Below are 24,814 nucleotides of genomic sequence, written 5' to 3' on the forward strand. Positions count from 1 at the left end.
TATAAATTCACTTGCAAAATCTGATTTAAAAAATGTGTGTATAATATTTTGTACTCTGTATTAAAATCAGGAACTCGGAACATGCTTGGCGCTCATTTTAATAGCATTATACACGACAAACAAAACTGACGAAAATTTATGTTGTTGTCTCTAAGAACAAAATGTTTCAGAGTTAAACGCTTTCCAATATGTCAGTCTTTTCTATAATAAAACTTCAATTTCATAAATGACTTCTATGCTACAATGCCATATATTATATTTATACATATATATACATACATACATACATATATATATATATAAACTACAAACACACCTTTCTGAAATTAATTATTGAGATGGGTTAGCTTTATTGTAGTTATAAATAAAAGTACATGCATGTCAACCCATGAAAAATACTTTTCTAATATACCTTAAACAATTGTATAAAAAATAAGTTATGCATTATTTTGCAACACCAAACCCAATACTATAAAACAGTATATAGAGCTATACACTTTGGCTTATAAAAACTACGGCAAGGTAATACTAATTATTTTCCTTAACTGTATGTTTGATCATCGCCTCAGGATGTATTTCAATGGAAATGAAGGTAAGTTAAATTCCATGAGAAATGAGAGGTAGATGAACATGATTTTAGCAGAAGAGATTAGGTCTTTGGTACCGTTAGTGTTAATGCCCCTCAAAGGTCAAAGTTCACAGATGAAATGACTGCGGCACCAGCATGTTTTAGGTATTCAGATACTGATGTATCATCGCCAGGTGTAACATCTCCCTGATGATCTGCCATGAGTCCTGCCTCACGGGCATGTTGCCTCAGGTGGCTGTTTCCCACAATGCCCTGCTTTCTTAAATAACCTTGACGGCAGAAGAGGGGTGGAGTACGACGTGTGAGGGACAGAAGGAAACAGGACTCTGAAGAAAAAGGACACAGAAAGGCACATGATAAATGTGTTATAAAAAGTACTTCTCTATGCAGTTTTTTATGTTTTTGAAAGAAGTTTCTTTTGATTATCAAGGCTGCATTTATTTAATGGTTAAAACAGTAATATTGTGAAATATTAACATTTTAAATAACTGTAATAACAGTGTTGGATTTTTTGCATCTTTACTCCTTACATAATTTGCTGGTCAAGAAAGACTTATTATTATTATTATTATCATCATCATCAATGTTGAAAACAGTTGTGCCATTTCATATTTTTGTAGAAACTGATACATTTTCCTGGAATCTTCGATGAATAGAAAGGTTTAAAAACGAACAGCGTTTTTTTTTTTTTAATTTTAGCACTCAAAGTTAGCACTCCCAGTGTGTCAGAAGAACATTTCTGTACGGACCAGCATAAAAGGGCCTGAGGTCAGTTTGGAGGCAGTGCTCGAGGAAGCGTCGGAGAGGTTGGCTGTGTGATATGGGCTGATCCCATTCAGTTAAGAAGTCCTCCACCATGTGATGAACAGCCTTAGGTCGTGGTAGTGGCCAGCCAACTGGATGCTGCCTCATATCTTTCTCTATAGAAACAGAGGGCACACTTATTTCAATATTCCAGTATTTTATTTTTTGATAGAACATATACACCATTGCAGAACTCAACAGAACACATTAGAGCAGCTCTTCACCTGTGGGTAGTGTGTTGTAGTAGTACAGGACCGGATGGAGGAAGTTGGACCTCCAGGCTTTGGTCCATTCAGACTCAGCTCGACCTGGTCCTAGTGTATCAGTCCGGTTCAGACCATACTGCATGACCAAGACCAGAAGACCATTATCTGTAAGGGGCCGTCCAGATAGAGCAGACAGTTGGGGCAGGGCCTGCAGAGGAAACTCCTCCAGATATTCACAGTAAGATCTGTGTAGGAAAAACAGACATTCATCATAGTTGCCAATGGATTTGAATGAAAACAAGGCTGTAAGCGATAGTATTATAATCCATTTAATGTGCCGTCAAGGTCAGAAGTTAGATAGAATTTTGACAACCCATGAGTTTTGTGTTCACTGGACATTTGACTGTTCAGTATGATTTTTTTTTTATTTTTTTTTTTCCAGCAAGGAGGCATTACATTTATCAAAAGTGACAGTAGAGAGATTTATAATGTTACAAAAATGGTTTACATTTCAAATAAATGCTGTTCTTTTAAACCTTCTACATATCAGATTCCAGAAAAAAGATCAAAGTTTCTCTGAGAATCTGAAACAGCACAACAATGATTTCTGAAGGATCACGTGACACTGAAGACTGGAGTAATGATGCTGAAAATTCAGCTTTGCCATCACTGGAATCAATTACATTTCAGAATATATTAAAATAGAAAACAGTTATTTATAATACTTCAGAATAATATTTTAAAAAAATTCTGTGTTTTTGATCAAATAAATTAAGCATTGGTAAGTTAAAACCTTGGCCATGTAAAAGTTAAATGTATAAAAAAAAAAAAAAATACAACAAATACATATATTGTTCATGCATCCTCTGACACATCCCTTACCCTCGCAGTAGAATAATGTCCCCAAGAACCCCGAACATCTGGTACGGTCCAGAGGCTTCATTCACTCTCCTCAGAATCCAGGACTGCAGCTGACTGATGGGTAATTTTGTAGCAGGCCAGGCAATGTTATGGTAGCGCTGCTCCAGGATTTTATGAACAGCACGCACTGTAGTAACAAAACAGAGGACCTTTAATATGGCCTCCTACGTTCTTACGGCAAACCTGAAATGTGATGTTTGAGTGAGGGGAAATGCTTACCAGTGTAGCGGAATCCATGAACAAACCCACCAGCAGACATGCGATAATCTCTGGAGTGGGCTGCTGTACCCAGGACAAACATGTTGGGCGTCCCTCTGCCTTCGTACCAGGCTGTTATTCCTGGCAACCGGCCTCGGGCACCGCTGCTTTGGGCAGGCCGTGCAGATCTGGAAAAATAACAACACACTTTTGTCAATGTGAAAGTAATTATATTACCAGTCAAAAGGCTCACCAAGACTATATTTAACAATTAAATAACACAGCAAAGTAGTAACAGTGTTAAATAAAAAAATATTTATATTTTGATATTTTAAAAGTGCCACATGATCCTTCAGATATCATCAATATGCTGCCGTGCTGCTCAGTTGTTATCAGTTATTACCGGTGCTGAATTATTAATAATGGTTCTTTTTATTAGCAATGTTGAAATGTTGTTGTTTTTTGGAACCCATGACAAATTACTTTCAGGATTCTTTGATGCATAGAAAGTGAAAATAAGAACAGCATTTATTTGAAATAGAAATGTTTGTAATGTTATAAATGTCTTTATTGTCACTTTTTACCAATTTAATGCCTCTTTGCTAAATAATAGTACTATTATTATTAAATATTACCCGAACTTTTGAGCGGTACTGTGGCATATCACAAAAATATTAATTAGCGTTTCTATTTTCAACATTCATAATAAGAAATATTTCTTGTAAGCAAAGCAGCATTTTAGAATGACTTCTGGAAAAATCATGTGACTGAAGAAAGACTGAAGTAATGATGCTGAAAATTCAGTATTTAAAATGGAATAGTGGAACAGTTATTTTAAATTGTAACAATTTTTCATAATATTGCTGTTTCTATTGTATTTTTGATTAAATAACACATTTTAAAAAATGACTACCAAACTTTGGACCAGGTGTGTGTATGTAATAAGCTGCTTGGCTGTTCATAATTTCAACCGTTGATCTTACCCATCAAAAATGGAGAAGTTGAAGCGAAAGCCCAGGCATCGGATCACCCGATCATACGGCTGTCTGAGTGAGAAGTTATCTGTGTGGAAACCTGGCAGATTTTGCCCGGTGACCTTTGAAATGTTGTTGCCATTCTGGTCAAGAAGTTCAGTAAGAGTTAAATACAGCTGCTCCTTTCCCTCCGTTGATGTTGGACTTCTTTTCTTTGCTGTTCTTCTCCTCCTTCCATCTTTTTCTCTACGGACGATGGCAATATCCTCCAGTCTTCCCTCTACGAGACCGTCAAGAGATTTCAGCTGGTACGTGTCTAACAGCTCATTGTTTACAGCCCTAAAAAAAAACAGAAATGTTCATTTCAACTTAATGTGCGCTCACATTAGTGAAGTTCCACGGCCAAAAAAGGTCCATCGTCTGTTGACAATAGTGTAAAGATTTATAAAGCACAGCTCATGAAACTTCATACATCACTTGTGCATTACACATATGTAACAGCTATAAGCAGGCTTGAAAACATTCATTTTATACATTATGCAATAAGTCGGACAGGGTGGAATAAATACCTGAGGTCCCCAACATAGTGTGTCTGCCATGCGAGTCGCACAGGGCTGGGACTATACAAGTGAATCCGGCTCGCTCTACCCAAGATGCTCTGCGCTGTCTCAAAGGCGGAGTTTCCTTTGCCCAGGATTAACACAGCCTGGTCTTTAAACTCCTCGGGATCAGTGGGAATAGACTCGTAACCCTCCACCAGATCAGAGCCCAGAAAATCCACCTGCTGAGGAACCCAAAGGCCAGTGGACACCAACAGGACACTACAAAGACAAAAAGGAAAAAAGATTAGAAATTATATGAAACGTCATGAGGGGATTTCAGAGACACATGAAAATCACCTGAAAATGAATTAAATGTTAAATTAAATGACCTGCACTGATAGCTGACACCATTCTGATCGGTCAGAATGTAGCCTTGGTTTCCATTGGAATCTGAAGCTTTGATTCTCCCTATATCAGCTCCATATTTAACCTTCAGCCCTAGCTCCTTCACAAACATAGAGAGGTAATGTGGAAAGTCATCGGCACTGGGATAAAGCTCCTGGCTTATCCGCTGAAACAGGAGGTCGGGCCGGTCACTCAACAGCGAGTTCCAATCATGACGCAAGTTGAATTCCTTGTTCCTCCTCCCGGTGTATATTTTGTTAATGCTGATGAGCTTTCTGTGGCGAGGATATCTGAAGAGAATACAGTAAATAAAACATGATTGAACTTCAAGAAACAAAGAAAGAAGAAAAAGGTGACTTTAACAACGTATTTACATTTTTCTCTCCAATTTTACTTTAAATAGGATATTTTTTTCTGTGGATTAATATGCAATACTGAAACAATGATGTCTTGCTGACTTTAAATATTAATAAAGGTTGAAGGAAAAATTGCCTTAAATACATTTTACATTAAAAAAAAATTATTAAGCCTTTTATATGACATGCAGGCAAAAATATGTTTACCATAGCCATGAATTAAGTTCCCTTGTTTGATTTAATTAAAACAGGAAGTTAATTAGTACTATGTGGTCACACTTTACCAAAGGGAGAGAACAGATTCTTGATTTGTTACAATGATTTACCTAAAATGAAAGAACTAATGAACATTGCAGACAAATTCTTAATTTGTGGCCGCAATATATATTATTATTTGTTTTCTGTAATTTTGCACTTTTTACTGTAGTAGCTTGCAATTATTTCATTTAAAAACCTAGTAAAATCATTCTAGCTCAGTTTGAGAAATGTCCTTTTTTCATTCAGAGGTCATGTACATTTGAAAGAAGCTGCCTGGTCCTGTGTTTCGCTCTAGGATGATGTAATCTCTCTGACTCCTGGACAGAAAGTAGCCCATCTGGAGCCCTGCAGGTCCAGCCCCCAGCACACAGTACTCATGGCTAACGCTGCTGTTACGGCCATGAAGACCAGAACCAGAACCAGAACCGGCCAGGACCAGGGACAGGACACACAGGAGCCTGAAGAGAGGCTGAATCACACTCATGAGGCCTGGGGATGGACAAAAAAACAAACGATTGAAGCCAAAAGTTTTATCTATAACAGAGGCTTTACCTTAAGATCATTAAAGGTCATTAATCAAGCACTCTCTTCTGTTTCATAGAAACTAAATGCAGATGGTAACATGCATGAATAAGCTTTTAAACTACCTCATATGAAAAATGTACATACAATAAACACACAACTAACCATAAAGGCAAAGACAGTAATTAAGAATACGAACTATAAAATGATAAACAATATATAATATGTTTACTTCTTTACTGATACAGTCAATTATGGCTGCCAATACTGAGGATGCGGCGGCAACATCCAACACACGCGAGAAAGACAGAGGAAAAACCACTGTATAGTGTTAGTATGTTGGCATTAAATAAACATACCGTCAACTACAGCTGCTCCTGCGAAACTTCAGAAACAGAAAATAGAGAAATAAACAGCAGGCGTTCTGTGAACTACATCGTTGCGAGTGCACGGTTTTCATAACATCTTCCACAAGCAGAAGACAGGGCGTACTTTTGACGTCACGACGTCGAAAGCGAACCAATGAGAGAGTAGAGGGGTGTGGCTAAACGAAACATAGTTCACGCCCACTCTGATGCTATTCCTGCTGATTCTAATGCCAAGACTTTGTTCTTATGGCATCACATGCGCTGTTTGTGATCACGGACCACAAAACCAGTCGTAAAAGTCTTTTTTTTTTTTTTTTTTAGATTTATACAACAAAGCTGAATAAATAACCTTTCCATTGATGTATGGTTTGTTAGGACAAGACAACATTTGGATGATACACGATTATTATAAAATCTGTTATCTGAGGGAGCAAATAAAATCAAAATATTGAGAAAATCGCCTTTTTAAGTTATTATCAATTATCAATGTACCAATTACTTATCAAAAATTAAGCTTTGATATATTTACGTTATGAAATTTACAAAATATCTTAATGTAACCTGGATCTCTGATATCCTAATGATTTTTGGCATAAAAGAAAAATCTATAATTTTGACCCATACAATGTATTGGCTAGTGCTACAAATATACCTGTAATACTTACGACTGGTTTTGTGCTCCAGGGTCACATTTGTTTTAATTTTTATATATATATAAACACAGGAAATAAAAATAATGTTTAGTTTAGTTACTATCCCCTTTTTTAAGCTACATTAAAACTATTTTAGCATGCCCTTATTATTTACTTTTGCTACTTGTCAAACACCTTGCATCAAAATGTTTTATTTTTTAAATAATAATAATTATTATTTGTTTTAAATTTGTGCATTGTGGACATTGTTTGTAGATTAATTAAAACAGTGAGACTATAAAAAAATGAGTATAGTGTGAATTTTCTTCAATATAAAGTATTTTTATTTAAAATTTCTTGATTCTTTATTTAATCAATTAAAAATATATATTTTTTTTACAAATAAAATAAAATATGTATTTTTAACTGCATGGTAGTGTTATCGCAGTCAGTAACTGTGTGCACTGTCATGGTTTTGAGGTTTTACGGTAGTAATGCTTCACTGTCTGCTGTGTCATGTTTAGAAGCACCAATAGCAGAAAACAGCACAGTCATGAAATCATAGTTCACACTCAGACACCCACAACACAGAAACATTTTAACTTTATAAGACGTAATACATTATATACTTTTCAACACACTTTATCATTTTACAACCCTATAAACAAACGGATTCAAACAGCCTGTCATGCTGGTCACATTCTGGATTGTTTTAGCATTGCTTAGTCATGAGAAACTGCTGAGATTTCTCAGGCGGAAAAAAAAAACACCCAGTCACGGTTAGTGTAAGCATGTGGGACTGCCTCAACATTTTCACTTCCCTTCTCGCCACATCCAGCGACTCACACAGAGGAATGGGAACGTATAAAAATGAAGTGAGGCACTCAGGGAAATCATATCCACAGCGAGCACCGTGAAGACAATACAGGACCACAGATCTACTGCAAGAAACACTACAGCACAAGTAAGACCGAAACTGCATTCATATGCGTTACAGGGCACATGGTGACATCTGTTAAATTATATAACAAATATATTTTTTTTTTTTTAGGAATGGAAACCATGAAAAGCAAGGCCACTGGCAGGTAAAATGCGTTTTATGTTCATCTTAATAATTATGAATACTATCTAAGTAAATAATACCACAAATACGAAGCAGATGTGTAGCAATTGCAGATGTAACGTGGATGTTGCAGTGCTAGATATATAGGCTCTATGAAGACAAGTCAAGACGGTGATTCTTATCTGTTCAGTTAAGTACTAATGAGGGATTGTGGCTTGTTTTCTCCACAGTGATCTGTCTGAGCAAATAAAAGCAGCCACCAAAGACAGTCATGTCAGAGCTGAGAACACACAGCTGATGCTCAACTACCAGAAAGGACAGATCACACAAACACAGTACAAGGTAAACCTACAATCAATTAATTGTACTGCAACTGTTAGATGAACTACACAGCAAACAATAACGGCACTTAAATTAATGTTTTTAAGAAACGTTTTAGAACATTCGTATATGACCGCAGTAAAGATAGTTTGCGGTTTGATATTCAGATTTATTTTGACTTTAAATACGCAGTGCGCTGTCATAGACATGCAAAGCACCAAAAGATGGTAGTATTTTAAGTAGCTTAGGGTCCTAAATATACCACAGTAATACAGTAACAATTACAGTATTCAGAGCTAAGGCTTAAATCAAACTGACAACTGTAGTAATACCATCTAAGGGCTAATAACTGATTATTATGATTGATTATTAAAGGTCCTATGACATGAAAATTTCACTTTCTGATGTTTTTTAGCAGTATGAGTTCCCTTTCGAGAGTACTCTCGTACTGCGTAAGCTAGCTTACGCTATGGGAAAAGGTCCCCTTTTCTCGAGAATATGAAGCCAAAAATTATCCTTAATTTTTAAATAATGTAAAACGCAGTGCTGCAGCACAGCAGACCCAAGAGAAGCGGCTCGCGCGCTTATTGGCTGTGCTGCGGCAACTGCAGCAACCTATGGTGAGGCGGCGGAGAGTAACGAACCAATGGGGGCGCTTCGCGCCCATTGGACATCAGAGCGCGCCAAAATAGGCGTGGCTGGAACTATATAAGCCACCGCTTCACCATAGGGATCAGATTTCATCTCCTTCAGCGATCTCACCTGCACTTCGATGTCTTCTCTGGAGAAGCCTCTACACGCCGTCGAAAAGCCTCTCAGCGGGATAGCACTGCAACGCAGATCTGAGGACGCCGGCTCGTGCTTCATCTCGACGCCGCCTTCAGCACTCGCTTCCTGCTGCGCCATCCGGCGTGACTATATCCTTTTCAAAGCTAGTGTGTTTGCCGCTGCATCACACTTTTTTCCTCCAGATTTCGAGGCGTTGTTTCAAATGCCTCGGGCCTGCGCTTCCTGCCGAGGCCCTCTGCCCAGCGAGGACCGTCACATCATCTGTGTCTCCTGCCTGGGCCGCGAGCATGCTGAGAGCGCACTCTTCAAGGGCGGCTGCCCTGAGTGCGACGACATGGCTATATCGACCCTGCGGGCTCGATTAGCTCAAACCAGCCACGATGCTCCACCGGCTCCGCCTCTTCTCTCTCAAGTGCCGCGTAAGAAACGCCGCGATCAGAGAATGCCTGAGCATACTGCTACACGCGAGCTCACGCCGGAACACTCCCCGCGTGCCTCGCCCGCTCTCTCTCCTTCGCCTGTCCTCTTCGTGGACGAGCAGCGCCAGTCCCTGCTCACCAGCGCCCCCTTCTCCTTCGGAGCGCCTGAGGCGGAAGAGGACAGACACGACAGCCTTTCTCTCGCCGCGTCCAGTAGTGAGGAATGGTCGGGCTCCATTGCGGACCCCCCCCCCCTCTACAGCACCCAGCTGCACCGGACAACGCGCCGATATCGACGCGGAGCTTACTCGCGTGCTTACAAGGGCTGTCAGCGACCTTCAGCTCGACTGGTCTCCTCCAGACGAGCCCGCTAAAAGCAGGCTGGATGAATGGTTCCTGCAGGGGCGCCCTTCGGCCCCTCCGCAAAGAAACGCCCCCTTCTTCCCGGAAGTTCACAATGAACTCACGAAGTCGTGGAAAGCCCCATTCTCCGCACGCTTGAAGACTTCTGTCTCGTCAGCGCTCTCCTCTGTCGACGGCGCCCGAGACCACGGTTACGAGAGCCTCCCCCCTCTCGAGGAGGCTATTGCTGCACACCTCTGCCCGCCCTCAGCCGCTGGATGGCGGTCGAAGCCTGTGCATCCATCCAAGCCGTGCCGCACCACCTCAGCTCTCGCTGGCCGAGCTTACACCTCCGCTGGTCAAGCTGCTTCGGCTCTACACACCATGGCTGTGCTGCAGGTTTTTCAGGCCAGACTTCTCCGTAACCTGGACGAGTCTGCCCCAGATACCTATGACTTTAAAGATCTCCGCAGCGCTACTGATCTAGCCCTGCGTGCGACAAAGACCACAGCACAAGCGATCGGCCGAAGCATGGCAAGCCTCGCTGTTTTAGAGCGACACCTCTGGCTCACGCTCACGGAGATGAAAGACGCCGACAAATCCGCCTTTCTCGACTCTCCTATCTCGCCTTCCGGCCTCTTTGGCCAGTCGGTTAAGGGTTTCGCTGAACGCTTCACTGAGGCTCAGAAAACGTCACAGGCAATGAGACACTTCCTGCCGAAACGCTCTAGCTCTGCTGCGGGACGCCGTAGAAATGCGCCGCCCCCTCAGACCTCGAAGCCATCGCAGCCAGACTTACAGTCTCGCCCAGCGACCAAAACCCAGCACCGCTCTCGCTCTACGAGCCGCAAACCGCCAGAGAGACGGGGACCTCGGCCCAGGATTGTGCTGAACCCCGAGCCTCCGAAGCCCTCCTGACCTTCGGGCTGAAAAGACCGTGGTTAAGTCCCGCTGCGGCCGGACCACCACACAAGAAACCTCACATGCTTCCTCCAATCCCCTCACTAAAGGCGGTTGGAGATGTCTATACTGCAGTAAACGAGCCTGTTACAATGCAGGCACGCCTGCACACAAACGCCGTTTTCACGGCGACCTCAATAAAGCACAAAAAGAGCTTTTTCTATGTAGGCAGTGTGCCCACTACACAGTACGCACCCCTACATGTATACACACTCCCCCAAGTGTCACAAAGACTCACTCGGGTCTCCTTTCATGCCCACCTTCCCGCTCGCGCCGGAGGTGCTCTAAATGTAGCGCGCGTGCCCACTTCTCAGTGCGCAACCCTACAAATAAGCGCTGTCACCACAGTGTCACAAGCACAGCATACTCGAGCTACTGGTCCCCTCATAACAGGCGGCCAGTGCCCGATGCACATTCAACCCATAGCCGCACGAGCCGCTGCATGGCAGGCCATCCCCGGCATATCAAATTGGGTTTTGAATATAATAAAACGAGGTTACTCGCTCCAGTTCGCTCGCAGACCGCCGCGCTTTCGCGCCGTGGTCGAAACGAAAGTGAAAAGCGAAATGACACACGTCCTTCGCGCCGAACTGATAAACCTTCTTGCAAAAGGGGCGATAGAAACTGTCCCCCCTGCGCAGCGCGAGACAGGCTTTTACAGCCGCTACTTCCTCGTACCAAAAAAGGATGGCGGTCTCAGACCCATCCTAGATCTCAGACGTTTGAACAAAGCGCTTATGACGCGATCGTTCAAAATGTTAACTACCAAACAAATACTCGCGCAAATTCGCCCGAGGGATTGGTTTTTCTCAGTGGATCTGAAAAACGCTTACTTTCACATTCAAATAGCACCCCATCACAGGCCATTCTTGAGATTCGCCTTCGAGGGGCAGACTTATCAGTACATGGTTCTTCCATTCGGCCTCTCCGTAGCGCCCCGTACGTTTACACGGTGCATGGATGCCGCTCTCGCACCCCTGAGAATGCGGGGAGTGCGAGTATTGAACTACCTCGACGACTGGCTAGTTTTAGCCCATTCCGAGGAACTACTGACGACACACAGATCCTGGATCCTCAGCCATTTAGAATGCCTGGGTCTCACGATCAACACTGTCAAGAGCACTCTGTCTCCCAGCCAGAGGATTTCCTTTTTAGGGATAGACATAGACTCTGTGACATGTACAGCGCGTCTGACGTCACAGCGCGCTCTCACTATTCAGCATTTAGCCGTGTCGTTCAAAGCCGGGTCTCTTTACCCGCTCAAACGATTTCAGGAAATGCTAGGTCTGATGGCATCAGCCTCTGCGGTTCTCAAACTGGGCCTGCTGCGCATGCGCCCACTACAGCGCTGGCTGAGAGACCGTGTTCCAGCGCGCGCCTGGATTTCCGGCCGCGCGCGCATCAGGGTGACCCACGGCTGCATCACAGCTCTGGCCCCTTGGAAAATAGCCAACTGGTATCAGTTAGGCGTAAGCACGGGCGCTGTCTCGAAATGGAAAGTAGTCTCGACAGATGCATCCAACCTCGGTTGGGGCGCCCTGTACGAGGGCAGGTCTGCCTCCGGCCTCTGGTCGAGCCCGGAGCGACTGTTACACATAAACTGTCTGGAGATGATAGCGGTCGAACTATCCCTGAAAGCTTTCCTCCCATTTTTAAAGGGCCACCACGTTCTGGTCAGATCAGACAGCATGTCAGTGGTGGCCTACATAAATCGCCAGGGTGGTGTCAGGTCAGAAACCTTGCACACCCTGACCGAGCGTCTTCTGACATGGGCACATTACAATCTGCGCTCGCTAAAGGCAGCGCATGTACCTGGCATCCTGAACCGGGGCCCGGACATGCTTTCCAGGGCGAATGTTCCCCCTGGGGAGTGGTCTCTTCACCCACAGACGGTTCAGTTGATGTGGAGCATCTTCGGCAGGGCAGAGGTCGACCTCTTCGCCTCAGAAGACAACGCTCATTGCCCAATATATTTTTCAAAGAGCAGGGACGCGCTGGCCCTCGATTGGCCCAGACGCCCGCTTTATGCCTTCCCACCGGTCGCGATGCTACCGCAGGTCATCGATCGGGTCAGGAAGAGCAGATGTGCTATGCTGCTAGTAGCCCCACTCTGGACGACCCAACCTTGGTTCTCCGAGCTGATGCAGCTGTCCAGTACAGCCCCATGGCCAATACCGCTGCGGAAAGATCTCCTCACGCAGCTGAAGGGCGCGCTCTGGCATCCCCACCCCGAACTTTGGGCCCTTCATGTATGGCCCCTCAACGGGTACCCGGGAACCTCCCTGGGGGAGTGTTAAAGACCATTACGGAAGCCAGAGCGCCCTCAACCAGGCGCCTATACGCGCAGAAATGGTCAGTGTTCTCCACCTGGTGCGGGACACGGAACCTAGACCCTCACTTATGTGACGTGACGGAGATACTCTCCTTCCTACAGGAGCGTTTAGATGCGGGCAGATCCCCGTCTACGCTCAAAGTGTATGTGGCAGCCATTGCAGCTTCTCATGCTCCGGTGGCCGGCCTATCACTGTGAAAAAACTAACTGGTCATTCGTTTCCTTAAGGGAGCTCGTCAGATGAACCCTCCCCGACCCCCTTCAATCCCTTCCTGGGACCTGTCTACGGTCCTAGAGGCCTTAAAGGGCCCCCCTTTTGAACCGCTTCAGTCTGTCGATATGAAGCTTCTTTCGTTCAAAACCGCTTTTCTACTGGCTCTGGCCTCAGTCAAGCGAGTGGGGGATTTACATGCGCTATCTGTAAGCGCTGACTGTCTCGAGTTTGGGCCTAATGACTCCAGAGTCATTCTCAGACCAAGACACGGCTATGTCCCCAAGGTGCTCTCAACACCGTTCAGAGCGCAGGTCATCTCGCTGTCAGCCCTTTCCTCGCAAAGCGACGAAAGCAACGCGAGCTTCATCTGCCCCGTCAGGGCTCTTAAAACCTATATTGCGCGCTCCGCCTTATTCAGGAGGTCGGACCAGCTCTTCATATGCTTTGGTGGGCGCACCCGAGGTCTCGCCACCACGAAGCAAAGCCTATCGCGATGGATAGTAGACACTATCTCGCTGGCTTACAAATCTAAGGGCCTTCACTGCCCGTTCGGCATCAGAGCCCATTCCACCCGAGGTATGGCCTCGTCATGGGCGTGGTCCTGCGGGATACCACTGGATGATATCTGTGCGGCGGCAGGCTGGGCCTCTCCGTCCACATTTATTAGATTCTATAATCTGCAAGTCCCTGCCCTGCAGGCCAGGGTACTTTCTATATAGACGTGCTAAGCCTTATCACGTCCCCCTTTTTTCGTTCCCTATATAAAGCTCACTAAGGTTGGCTGTTGGGACTGGGATTTCTCCTGCTATAAAGCCCCGAGCTCTCGCCTCGGGCTGTGACAGGTCGAAGTTCCCGAGCACGCACGGCGTTTTACATTGTGTTCCCATAGCGTAAGGGCAGTACGAGAGTACTCTCGAAAGGGAACGTACTCGGTTATTAACGTAACCTCGGTTCCCTGAGATGAGGGAACGAGTACTGCGTAACCTGCCGTGCTATGTGCTCGGACCGGGTGATCGCTTCAGTCGATTTAAAACCTGATCCCTATGGTGAAGCGGTGGCTTATATAGTTCCAGCCACGCCTATTTTGGCGCGCTCTGACGTCCAATGGGCGCGAAGCGCCCCCATTGGTTCGTTACTCTCCGCCGCCTCACCATAGGTTGCTGCAGTTGCCGCAGCACAGCCAATAAGCGCGCGAGCCGCTTCGCTTGGGTCTGCTGTGCTGCAGCACTGCGTTTTACATTATTTAAAAATTAAGGATAATTTTTGGCTTCATATTCTCGAGAAAAGGGGACCTTTTCCCATAGCGTAAGCTAGCTTACGCAGTACTCGTTCCCTCATCTCAGGGAACCTAGGTTACGTTAGTAACCGAGTACGTTCCCCTAGCCTGTATATGGTCCCCACATTTCTAGAAATTGTAATACAAACAGACTTTTATGATATGGATTCGACAGCACCGGCACAAACAGTGAGTAACCCTGTTCATTAATGCCTGATCTGTGATCAGTGATTTCTGATGTGTAGCTAATTATTCAAGTTCACACAGACTTTCTTTCTAAATCGTTTAATACTGTTTATGCATCAGTGAATCAAGCCAGTGACTAAACGATCAACTTCACGTTGTTTCTCTTAGTAGCATGAAACAAATCTGTTATTTAAATTGTGATTTAACTACAGAGAGCGATCAAAGAACGCTCCCTTTTTTTCGGAGCTCTCACACATCGCGAGTATATCTGCACACTTGCCCAAACTGCCGTTACAATGAATGACGCTGTTATGCTGCACAACAAAGCTCTTACTGTATTCATGTGGTGTATTCATGTGTTTGCTGCTAGTTGTGGTGAAAGCATTTTTTGAGAGAAAACGTGTTGCAATAATGACGATATCACTGCATTCACGCGATAAACAGACTCTGTCTACTCATCACTGCAGCCTTTCATGTGATGGGAAAAGATCGAAAAAATAATTAGATAATCAACAAATCCACGATTCGTTCATTTCGAATGCAAAGATGTCAGCCAATCACAACAGTTGTCGTTTAATCGGAGTCTCACAGCAGACACGCCCCTTCAAACAGAGCATTCAAGCCAGAGGGCTAATCTCAGGATATAAAAATGCTTTTTATTTCTACATTTTAAATGTAAAAATCATACTAACAATATAAGTACACCGGATTAAAATAGTAAACATTATATTTATAATTAACCTACATTATAAAAACATTTTAGTGAGTTATGAATGATGCTGAAAATTCAGCTTTGATCGGAGGGATAAATTACATTTTTTAATATATAAAAAAATTATTAAAGTTTTTATTTTATTTTTAATTGTAAGAATGTCATATTGCTGTTTTTACTGTATTTTTGCTCAAATAAATGCAGCCTTGGTGAACTCGTCAAACACATAAATATATATATATATATCTTACCAAGCCCAAACTTGGTACTTTTTATGTTTAGAGGGAAACATATTTTGCACTATTACTGAATATATAACTTTTTGTAGTTTCTTCTTTTGATCCCAAAATATAATGAATAATGCTGGTTACCAAACCGTTTCTGGTAGCCACTGACTTCCATACAGATTTGGCACAACTTAGGCTGAGTAAATTATAATTTTTCTCTATTTTTTTTGGTGGGGGGTGAAATATCCCTGAAGACGTCTGAAGTACAGCCACAGTAATGTTTTGAGTAGTAAAAGCTAACTTTGTAAATGTATGTGTTTCCAGCTCCTGCTGTGTTCTCTGTACGAGATCTACCGAGCGCTCGAGGAAGAGCTGGAGAGGAACGCCTCTCATTCTGCGGTTCAGCCCATCTACTTCCCTCAGGAGCTGGCCAGACTGGAGTCTCTGGAGCGGGACCTGGAGCACTTCTTCGGACCCCACTGGAGGACGAGAGTAACAGTGCCTGCCGCCACTCACAGATACACCCAGAGACTGAGAGAGGCGAGTCTGGAAACCATCTCTTTCAGGAAATGAAACTGCATTAATGTTCCAGTGATTCTGATCCTAACTCTGTGCTCTCGGTTCCCCTTTAGATTGGCAACAACAGCCCGGGTCTTCTGGTGGCACATGCATATACGCGCTATCTTGGTGATTTGTCAGGAGGACAAGTGCTGGGCAAAATCACCCAGAAATCTTTGGGACTGAGTGGCAACAAGGGAGCTCAGTTCTTCTGGTTTCCTGGAGTGACGAGCCCCAACAGATTCAAGCAGATGTACAGGAGCAGAATGAACAGCATTGAGTTAACAGAGCAGCAGAGACAGGACCTGCTGGACGAGGCCACCACGGCTTTTGAGCTCAACATCGAGGTCAGCAAAGACATCTTACACTTAAGAAGAAATTAATATTTATGTAGCAAGGATGCATTTAGCTGATCAGAAGTCACAGTACAGTTACATTACAAAATATATATATTTCAAATAAATACTGTTTTGAACTTTCTATTCATCAAATAATTCTCAAAAACAAAAGCTGTTTCCCAAAAAAAATTAAGCAACACAGGAATTAAATTTTTAAATATTTTCAAATAGAAAAGTGATTTTAAATAAAAGAATATTCACAGTATTACTGTATTTTTGATAAAATAAATACAGCCTTGATAAACTTAGCTTGTCAAAAACTTTTTTTTTTTTTAATCTGTCATTTCAAACAGGTTTTTGATGATCTTCAGAAGATGCTGAGCATCACGGGGGAAGCTTCAAGTGAGTTTGAAGACACACAAATCATGAATCATCTTTGAAACAGTAAATATACAAGTTAATGATACTATTTTGCTTTTGTTTAGGTGACAAAGGGAATGAGGACAAGTCAAAAAGCTTCTCCAGCTCTCCAGTGCTACAATTCGCTCTGGGTGTGGGACTCACTTTGGCAACTGTTGGAATGGGAGTTTATGCTTTTTAATTCAATCACTTTTTCGACCATTTTTTAACATCTTAATACTATGACGAGATCAAATCTACAGGCTGATCTTTAACAAACACTGATCATGGATATTATATAACACGCACCCAGTAATAAATCAGGTGCATCAAGTAATTAAAAATAAAAGTGAATTCTCAAACAGATTTTGACAACAAGTATCATGTTAACACTTTTACATTGTAAAAATGCTCATTTACCTTTGTAACTGCTTTCCATGTATTTCTGTGAAATGCAATAAAGCTATTATAACATTCAACACTGATTTTGTTCGTTTTTTTGATAAGAGACACACAAATAATTTCTTAAATGCTTTATTATGTGTCCATACAAAACATGAGCATATCTTTACTTTGACACAGACCTGACAATCAAATGAGATTTTCCACTGAAAAACCACATTAAGACAGTAAAGCATACCGTCACAATGGAAACACACTCGATTCATACCTAGCCTTGACAGAGCAAGATGAGAATCATTTCTCCAGCAATAAAGCATCCAAACAACTATGTACAATAAATCTGAATTGTATATGATTTTTCGTCTGCCCAACAATGTGACACAAACACAATCACACAACGTGTGTCTACTTGACTCTGTAGAGAACCTTCCTCTGCATGCGGTGCTGCACTTCACCCCTCCTCATCATCAGATGAAGGACTTTGTGAATGGCGTGTTCTGGATATTTCTGTTCAGAGAAGAGGAGAAGAGCATTTTACTGATGATGTAATCACACATATACACAATGTATTGAGGAGTTTGTGTCCAGCTCCTGAAGCTTTAACTGACCTGTTTGGTGAAGTCCTGTATGATGCTGTGTTCGGACACCTGGGAGCCGATGGCGAAGCGTCTCTTCAGCTGCTTTTCTATGCGAGAGATCAGCTCCTGATCGGCCGGAGTGGTAAACCCTTCAACACCTACAAACACACAGCACTGCTACATCAGACTCTCCACATCTTTACAGTAGGAAATTTACAAAATATCTTCATGGAACATGATCTTTACTTCATATCCTAATGGTTTTTGGCATAAAAGAAAAATCGATAATTTTGACACTTACAATGTTTTTATACCCCAGCGACTTAAGACTGGTTTTGTTTTTTTTATTAAATGATTTATACATAATTATAAGCGGTAGAGCATTGCGCTAGCAGTGGAAGGTTGTGGGTTCGATTCCCAGGGAACACGTTAGCTAAAAACTGTTAGCCTGAATGCACTGTAAGTCGCTTTGGATAAAAGCATCTGCTAAATGCATAAATGTATTTACATTTATTTAATTTACTAATACACTCACACACACACACATTTTTTCCCGCCAAATAAACAATTATATTATTTTTTATTTAATAAATTGATCTGGCAATCAGTTAAACTGATTGAAATTTTATAAGTGGCACAATATTGCAGTTTATTCCCAGCCTGAAAGCCCACCGCACTCACCGGAGAGACTGCCGGACATAGCTGCGTCCAGAGTGGACACCTGGAAGAGTCTCAGAGCCTCGTCCACCTCTTCCTCTCCAGCAATGGGCTGCAGCTTCATCTTCGCCAGAGACTCTGCAATGCGCACCACGGCCTCAAGCTGCCTGCAGGACGACAGACCACCGACTAGTTAACGTCAACACGTGTATACTGTGAATAACTACAGGCCGGATGTATAAATATACATCTAGGAACAAAATGAGCGAAGGCAGATGTCATAGAGTGCTCACCTGACAGTGATGGGGATGGACACACGTTTGTCGGTCTCTCTCTCGTGTTCCTTCGCTCCGCTCCTCATCACCACGTATCTGTTCTTCAGTTTCTCTGCGGCCGCCGCAGACAGACGAGGTCCACATTTCCTGTGTGAGTTAATGCATTATTATTTGATGTACAAATTCACACAGTGTTTATAGACTATGATTCAGACTTACGCTCTGCAGTAGGCGACGTATTTCTTCAGCGTGGCCAGAGTTATCTCTCCCTCGACACCCTCCATCTGCGTCTGAGCGCTCAGGTGAACGTTCATCACGTGCCGGGCCAAAGTCTAAAGAAAAACACACGGGCATGTGCATTAGTTCAAATAAAACCAGACTCTACAATGGAATCTGTAAGCAGAGGTTGTTGGGTTCAGCCACCATGTCTCGCTGTTGGTCGTGATGGTCTTTGATGATGAAGATCATGTCAAATCGAGACAGAATAGTGGGCATGAAGTCAATGTTGTCCTCTCCTTTGGTATCATCCCAGCGGCCGAACACGGAGTTAGCAGCGGCCAATACAGAGCAGCGGGAGTTCAGAGTGGTGGTGATGCCGGCCTTGAGGTGAACACACAAGTGTTAATCAAAGAAATGAACCAGTCTCAAGAGAACGGATTTCATTTGGTTAATGCCATGAAGTGGAAAAGCCTGGTACCTTTGCAATAGAAATGGTCTGCTGCTCCATGGCCTCATGGATGGCGACCCTGTCGTCTTCTCTCATCTAGCAAAAAAGATAAAAGCAATAGTTTAGCATAAAGCCCAAAGCATTTCTTAAGACTGCAAGAGGAGTCTGGAAATCCAGGCTGCTAAGAAGTCCAACCTTGTCAAACTCATCAATGCAGACCACTCCTCCATCAGCCAGCACCATGGCACCACCCTCCATCACGAAACCACGAGTGTGTGGGTCTCGCAGCACTGAGGCGGTCAAACCAGCTGCACTGCTGCCCTTACCAGACGTGTAGACCTAACAGACACAATCACTTTAATACAGACTCTCCATCATAGGAAAGAGCGCACACTCACATACACAATTTATCATTATATGATTATAAAATTATTACATTTGTTAAACAAACTGATTATCAAACTAAAAATTTTACTACACATACAAAGTTTAATACTATATTATATAATTAAATAAAATTATGAGATAAAATATACTGTATCCCCCATGTTAAATATTCATTATACAATTTATGACATATAATAATGACATGCATAATAATGATAAAATATTATTAGATATAACATGCCACATTAAAATGTAATCAACATACATATGCTTCTTTCCTATAAAGACATACATATTTATGTTTAATATAGCATCCATTATTTTGTAAATAATGCATGTCATTATTTAAATGTCAAATTATATTATGTAAATATTTAATTATATATGACATGCAATATTCTCTCTCTCTCTCTCTCTCTATATATATATATATATATATGTGTGTGTGTGTGTGTGTGTATGTATGTATAAATATACGTATGTGTGTGTATGTGTGTGTGTGTGTGTGTGTGTGTGTGTGTGTGTGTGTATATATATATATATATATATATATATATATATTTATATATATATATATGTATGTGAGATGCATTTGAAATATTGAAATATATATACATACACACACATAAACACACACACACAAACAAAAAATGATGTATATAGCATTTTACATAACATCGCTTTTTGTGTTGCACGTATGAAGAAATTAATTTGAATGACATTGAAAGGCAACAATATGACGGTGTATCTTTGTCACGGTCTTACCCCAATCGGAGAACATCTCTCCACAAACTTCAGCAACTGTGACTTGGCTGTACCTGGATCTCCCAACATCAACAGGTTTATATCACCCCTGCGTGTCAAACCATCTGGCAACCTTACAAACACAGTTCCACATCGATTAGAAAGATGGCAAAAAAACACAAGCTGGGAAGAGGAGGCAGTTTCTATGTTTACCTCTTTCTGGAGCCCCCAAACAGAAGGCAGGCTATGGCTTTCTTCAGGTCATCGCTTCCGTAGATGGACGGGGCCAGAGAGCGAGCGAGCGAATCATAGACGGAGGGAGAGGAAGCCAGAGCCCTCAACTCCTCTTCCTCCTGAGGAGACACTGAATTAGAGGCTCCACGGCCTAAAAGACGATGAGGAGGACATGAGAATGGCTGAAGAGAGATGCGGTTTTCAACCAAGAAAAATAAGTGTTGCCAAAAGGCTCACCTGCTCCTTCAGTATCCACTTCAATGCCGACAACACGCAGGTACACGGACCGGATGCCCACACCTGCGCCCTTATCACGACCTTTGGCCTTGGTCTGCGCCACCTTCTTGATGGAGTAGATGCCCATCACAGTCACTCTGTTTCCTGGTACTACACGGTCGCACAAGTACCTGGGAATGGAAAAGTGGAAAAAGTTAGGGGCTTGAAATCTCATTAATTTGAGTATTGGGGTCATGACTTGATTTAAAACTGATTCTTAATTTATAATCAAACATTTCAATTCAATATACAAACACTACTGCTACAAAAAAAAAAAAAAATTCTTTGTTCTGTGCCTTTCATTTCTGGATTACAGTGTTCAATGTACACGGTGTTAAAATTTATTTTAATAATTGCATTCTATTAAAAAGGCAAGAAATTACAGGCTATTACCAACCAAATGAAAAAAAGTCATCTTTGCAATGCAGATGTGGCAAAATAGCTGAAGTGGCATTTAGGTAATTTACTATTTCATGCAGTCCATAGCTGGCATAAATGCTCTTACCACATTACACTTGAATTAATAACTAAAATTGTAAAAAAAAAAAAAAAAATGTTGAATCCAAATTTTAGCCAAATGAAATGACACTTTAAATATAAAACTAAAACGTCCACTAGGTGGCAGGAAAAATCCCTGTCTTAATGAATGATTCGTTGAGTTCCACAAAGGTAAAATATGCATCTTAAAGTTCACCAAGTTCTTCAAAGAATATTTCACCTAAAATGGAACATGGGTCATCATCGACCCACACGTCGCACCAAACCTGTATACATTTCTTTCTGTCTGTAGAACTCAACAGTTTTGGTTCCCATTGATTTCCACTGGACTGTCTGAACATACTGAACTGAAACTGCCTGGTGACTACCATTCTTCAAAATCACTTGCTTTGCAGTCCACAGAAGAAATAAAATGATTACATTTTTCCATCTTTGGGTGAACCATCCCTTTAGTCACAAACTATTCATTCAAAACAGCTGATTCATTCAGAAAATAAAATAGTAACTTGCTAAATTCGGAACCACTTACTAACATGCTATTACTACTATTTCTGTCATAAAAGGCAAAATAATAATAGTAAAAACAGCATGCAGTTTCAAATTCAGCATGCGTCATTGGATCATTAAATCAAATGATTAGTTCAGATACGCTTGGAGATGTGAAATGGTTCTGCTCAGAAATATATTTAGTTTAAATTGTAACTGCTGAATTCTATTCATAATGCAGTGAATGCATGCATTCAAGCCATAACATATACTAAAAAAATAAAAATCAGCATCATGTGACAACTTGCACCTGTCGCAGTAGAGCTGCATGTGTCGTGGCATCTCTCCGTGAGGAACAGCATCAGGAGCTTCCTGCAGACGTAGAGTCTGGAAGTCCACACACACACATTTGTCTGGAATAATGAAATACGGATCCACGGGGCACTTGACACGGCCCGCCTGCTCACTGCAGGACAAAAAAAATGTAAAGAAATAAATTATTGGTATAAAAACATGCTTATAACTCTGTATCAAGACAGATGTTATTGTATCTAAGTTTGTTGTCATACTAGCGCATACTGAATTAGTGCTACAGTATTTCTAAACAGAATGAAGCAGGTATTTTTCAAAACACTAACGTGTTGCACTTGCGGGGCAGAGCGTAACCCTGCAGTCCCGGGGGCAGAGGGATGCTGCTGATGACCGCTCTGCATCCGCGGCACTGAAGACACACTTTGGTGGCTTTGGCTCTCACAGCCGTAGAGGATATGATAATACCGGGAATCTTCACGAGACGAGACACCTGCTCCGACTGCAGAAGATGAAAGAGACGGGCAGAAAAAACACGTATGAACGTAATGTAGAAGTATGAACGTGCCACACAAAAACACTTCAAGTTAGAAGCAGAGTAAAAATGATGCATCGGTTTTGATTTATAATGCTTTTGTTACTAGTCTGATTCCTCACTTTCAGGTTACGGATGGAGGCTGGGTGGGCGTCACTCTTCAGCATGACCTGAATGTCCTGCACAGTCTCTTCTCCTACTGGCCGCGGACGTGTGACCTCATCAGCCACTTCCTGCGCCGCCTCCTCCAACTGTCAATCAATCAATGTAAAATATAACAAACAGATGATGTTCAAGCAGCACTCACGCATTTCAGAAATATAATACAGCATGCTGGAAAGTTATAAACACTTGATAATAAATTAGAATATGTCAGTAGTTTAATATAAACATAAAACACAATAAAATAAAATAAAACCATAAATAATAATTGTATGCTGTGTAAACAAATCCAACACAACCTCAGTAAGAGTTCCAATATTTGTATGGAAAGAAAGTTATTTTTGTAAGTCTGTCCTTACCAAAGGCAGGTTCTCAGAAGGCATTTTGTACAGACAGTCTGACAGATCTTCATCAAAACTGGCAAGATCCTCCATCTCCACCTCAATCCAATACTCTCCCAAAGTATAATGCCTCTTGAGTTCATCTCTGGAAACCAAACACACAATTAACAAGTATTGAAAAATACCAAATGAAAGATGTCAAACTGTTTTATAAGTTACAATGTTCATTATATTAGGCAAAATGGAGTTCGTTCAAAATGAATCGATTCTTTCGAACAAATATTTTCATTCAAACGACTCAAAAACGATTTGCAGCTTCGCTAGTGACATCATTTATTTGCTCTCAGAATTCATTTTTTGTATTTCTATACAGTAATTGCAGGGTTATGATGCACGCAGGCAATTACGTGAGATAAACGTGTTGTGAAGACAACCTAACATGTTGTGAATCGATTCAAATGAATCACTCAAATGAACAATGCGTTCGCGAACCGGACATAAGTTAAAGGAGAATCTGCGGCAAATTTAACGCGGTTATGTTCGGATATAATAATAATAACATAGACAATAGTCAATGATTAACACAGACAAATTATAGTGTACTAGTTATGCAAACAGTATTTCGTCACTTTGAAGAAGAAAACCCACCGGGACGCAAGAAGAACATTTGATAAACCGATAACGTTACCTGTATTTGTAGGTGAATCCGGTGCGATCGGTGCCGACTCTGAATTGTCTCAAAAACTCACGGAACTTCTTTTTGATCTGGCTGCGTTTCACGACCCCTTCATCCCCAATGCCTTCACCTCCTCCAAAACTGTCACTGTAATAAACTCCTGGATCATCAAACCCCGACATTCTGCTAATATTCCGACTCCTTGTAATAAACGTTCAATAAAATATTACTTAAATACGTGCTGTCAGTGCTAAGCTTCAATACTGTTATTATAACGCTGTGTGGATCAGAAACAGCAGTGTCTCCTCGCAACACGCGCGCTGGATTTCGCGGCAAAACCTCTAGCCCTGCCTCGCGCTGAACTCAGACTCCGCCCACATTCAATTTTCCGACCCTCTTATTGGTCCACAGGGCGTTCTGAAGATGTACGTCACGAAAAAGTTGGCACCAAAGTAGCGTACTGGCGGGAAACACACAAAGCAAAGAGCAGGGACCGGAACTAGATGTTCTGTTTGGCGCGGAATTTCAGCTTTTGTTGGAAGGAGACTAACACGTCAACAAAATCTTATTTATATAAAAATGAATGTTAATAGTTATGAAATAGAAAGCAAAGTTACTGTAAGGTTTTAAGACACACAAAACTGAATTTAAATTTTTTTTTAAATTTAGTCTTACA

At 42.1% G+C, this 24,814-nt stretch overlaps 3 protein-coding genes across 3 annotated transcripts; 1 reads left to right on the plus strand and 2 right to left on the minus strand.

The window, feature by feature from the left end:
- Positions 1–330: 330 nt before the first annotated feature.
- On the minus strand, positions 331–6,270 carry foxred2 (FAD-dependent oxidoreductase domain containing 2). The gene is made up of 10 exons (XM_059551570.1): positions 6,135–6,270; positions 5,511–5,742; positions 4,624–4,929; positions 4,262–4,513; positions 3,702–4,031; positions 2,740–2,906; positions 2,482–2,647; positions 1,618–1,844; positions 1,339–1,509; positions 331–915 (listed from the first exon to the last, which is right to left on the minus strand). Exons 2-10 carry the CDS (start codon positions 5,735–5,737, stop codon positions 683–685), a joined length of 2,079 nt encoding a protein of 692 aa, XP_059407553.1. The 5' UTR covers positions 5,738–5,742; positions 6,135–6,270; the 3' UTR covers positions 331–682.
- A 1,767-nt stretch (positions 6,271–8,037) lies between these two features.
- On the plus strand, positions 8,038–17,390 carry LOC132141939 (heme oxygenase-like). The gene is made up of 5 exons (XM_059551586.1): positions 8,038–8,180; positions 15,941–16,156; positions 16,249–16,521; positions 16,866–16,914; positions 16,998–17,390. The coding sequence occupies exons 1-5, from the start codon at positions 8,136–8,138 to the stop codon at positions 17,111–17,113; spliced, it is 699 nt and encodes a 232-aa protein (XP_059407569.1). The 5' UTR covers positions 8,038–8,135; the 3' UTR covers positions 17,114–17,390.
- A 39-nt stretch (positions 17,391–17,429) lies between these two features.
- Positions 17,430–24,493, minus strand: LOC132141927 (DNA replication licensing factor mcm5-like). Its single transcript, XM_059551580.1, has 16 exons — positions 24,151–24,493; positions 23,481–23,607; positions 23,082–23,210; positions 22,754–22,926; positions 22,426–22,581; positions 21,093–21,262; positions 20,835–21,006; positions 20,643–20,754; positions 19,686–19,829; positions 19,521–19,586; positions 19,247–19,423; positions 19,043–19,155; positions 18,842–18,970; positions 18,573–18,715; positions 17,922–18,049; positions 17,430–17,820 (listed from the first exon to the last, which is right to left on the minus strand). The coding sequence occupies exons 1-16, from the start codon at positions 24,318–24,320 to the stop codon at positions 17,719–17,721; spliced, it is 2,211 nt and encodes a 736-aa protein (XP_059407563.1). The 5' UTR covers positions 24,321–24,493; the 3' UTR covers positions 17,430–17,718.
- Between the last annotated feature and the right edge of the window lie 321 nt (positions 24,494–24,814).

This window comes from Carassius carassius, chromosome 1, assembly GCF_963082965.1.
Source record: "Carassius carassius chromosome 1, fCarCar2.1, whole genome shotgun sequence".
Taxonomy (NCBI): domain Eukaryota; kingdom Metazoa; phylum Chordata; class Actinopteri; order Cypriniformes; family Cyprinidae; genus Carassius; species Carassius carassius.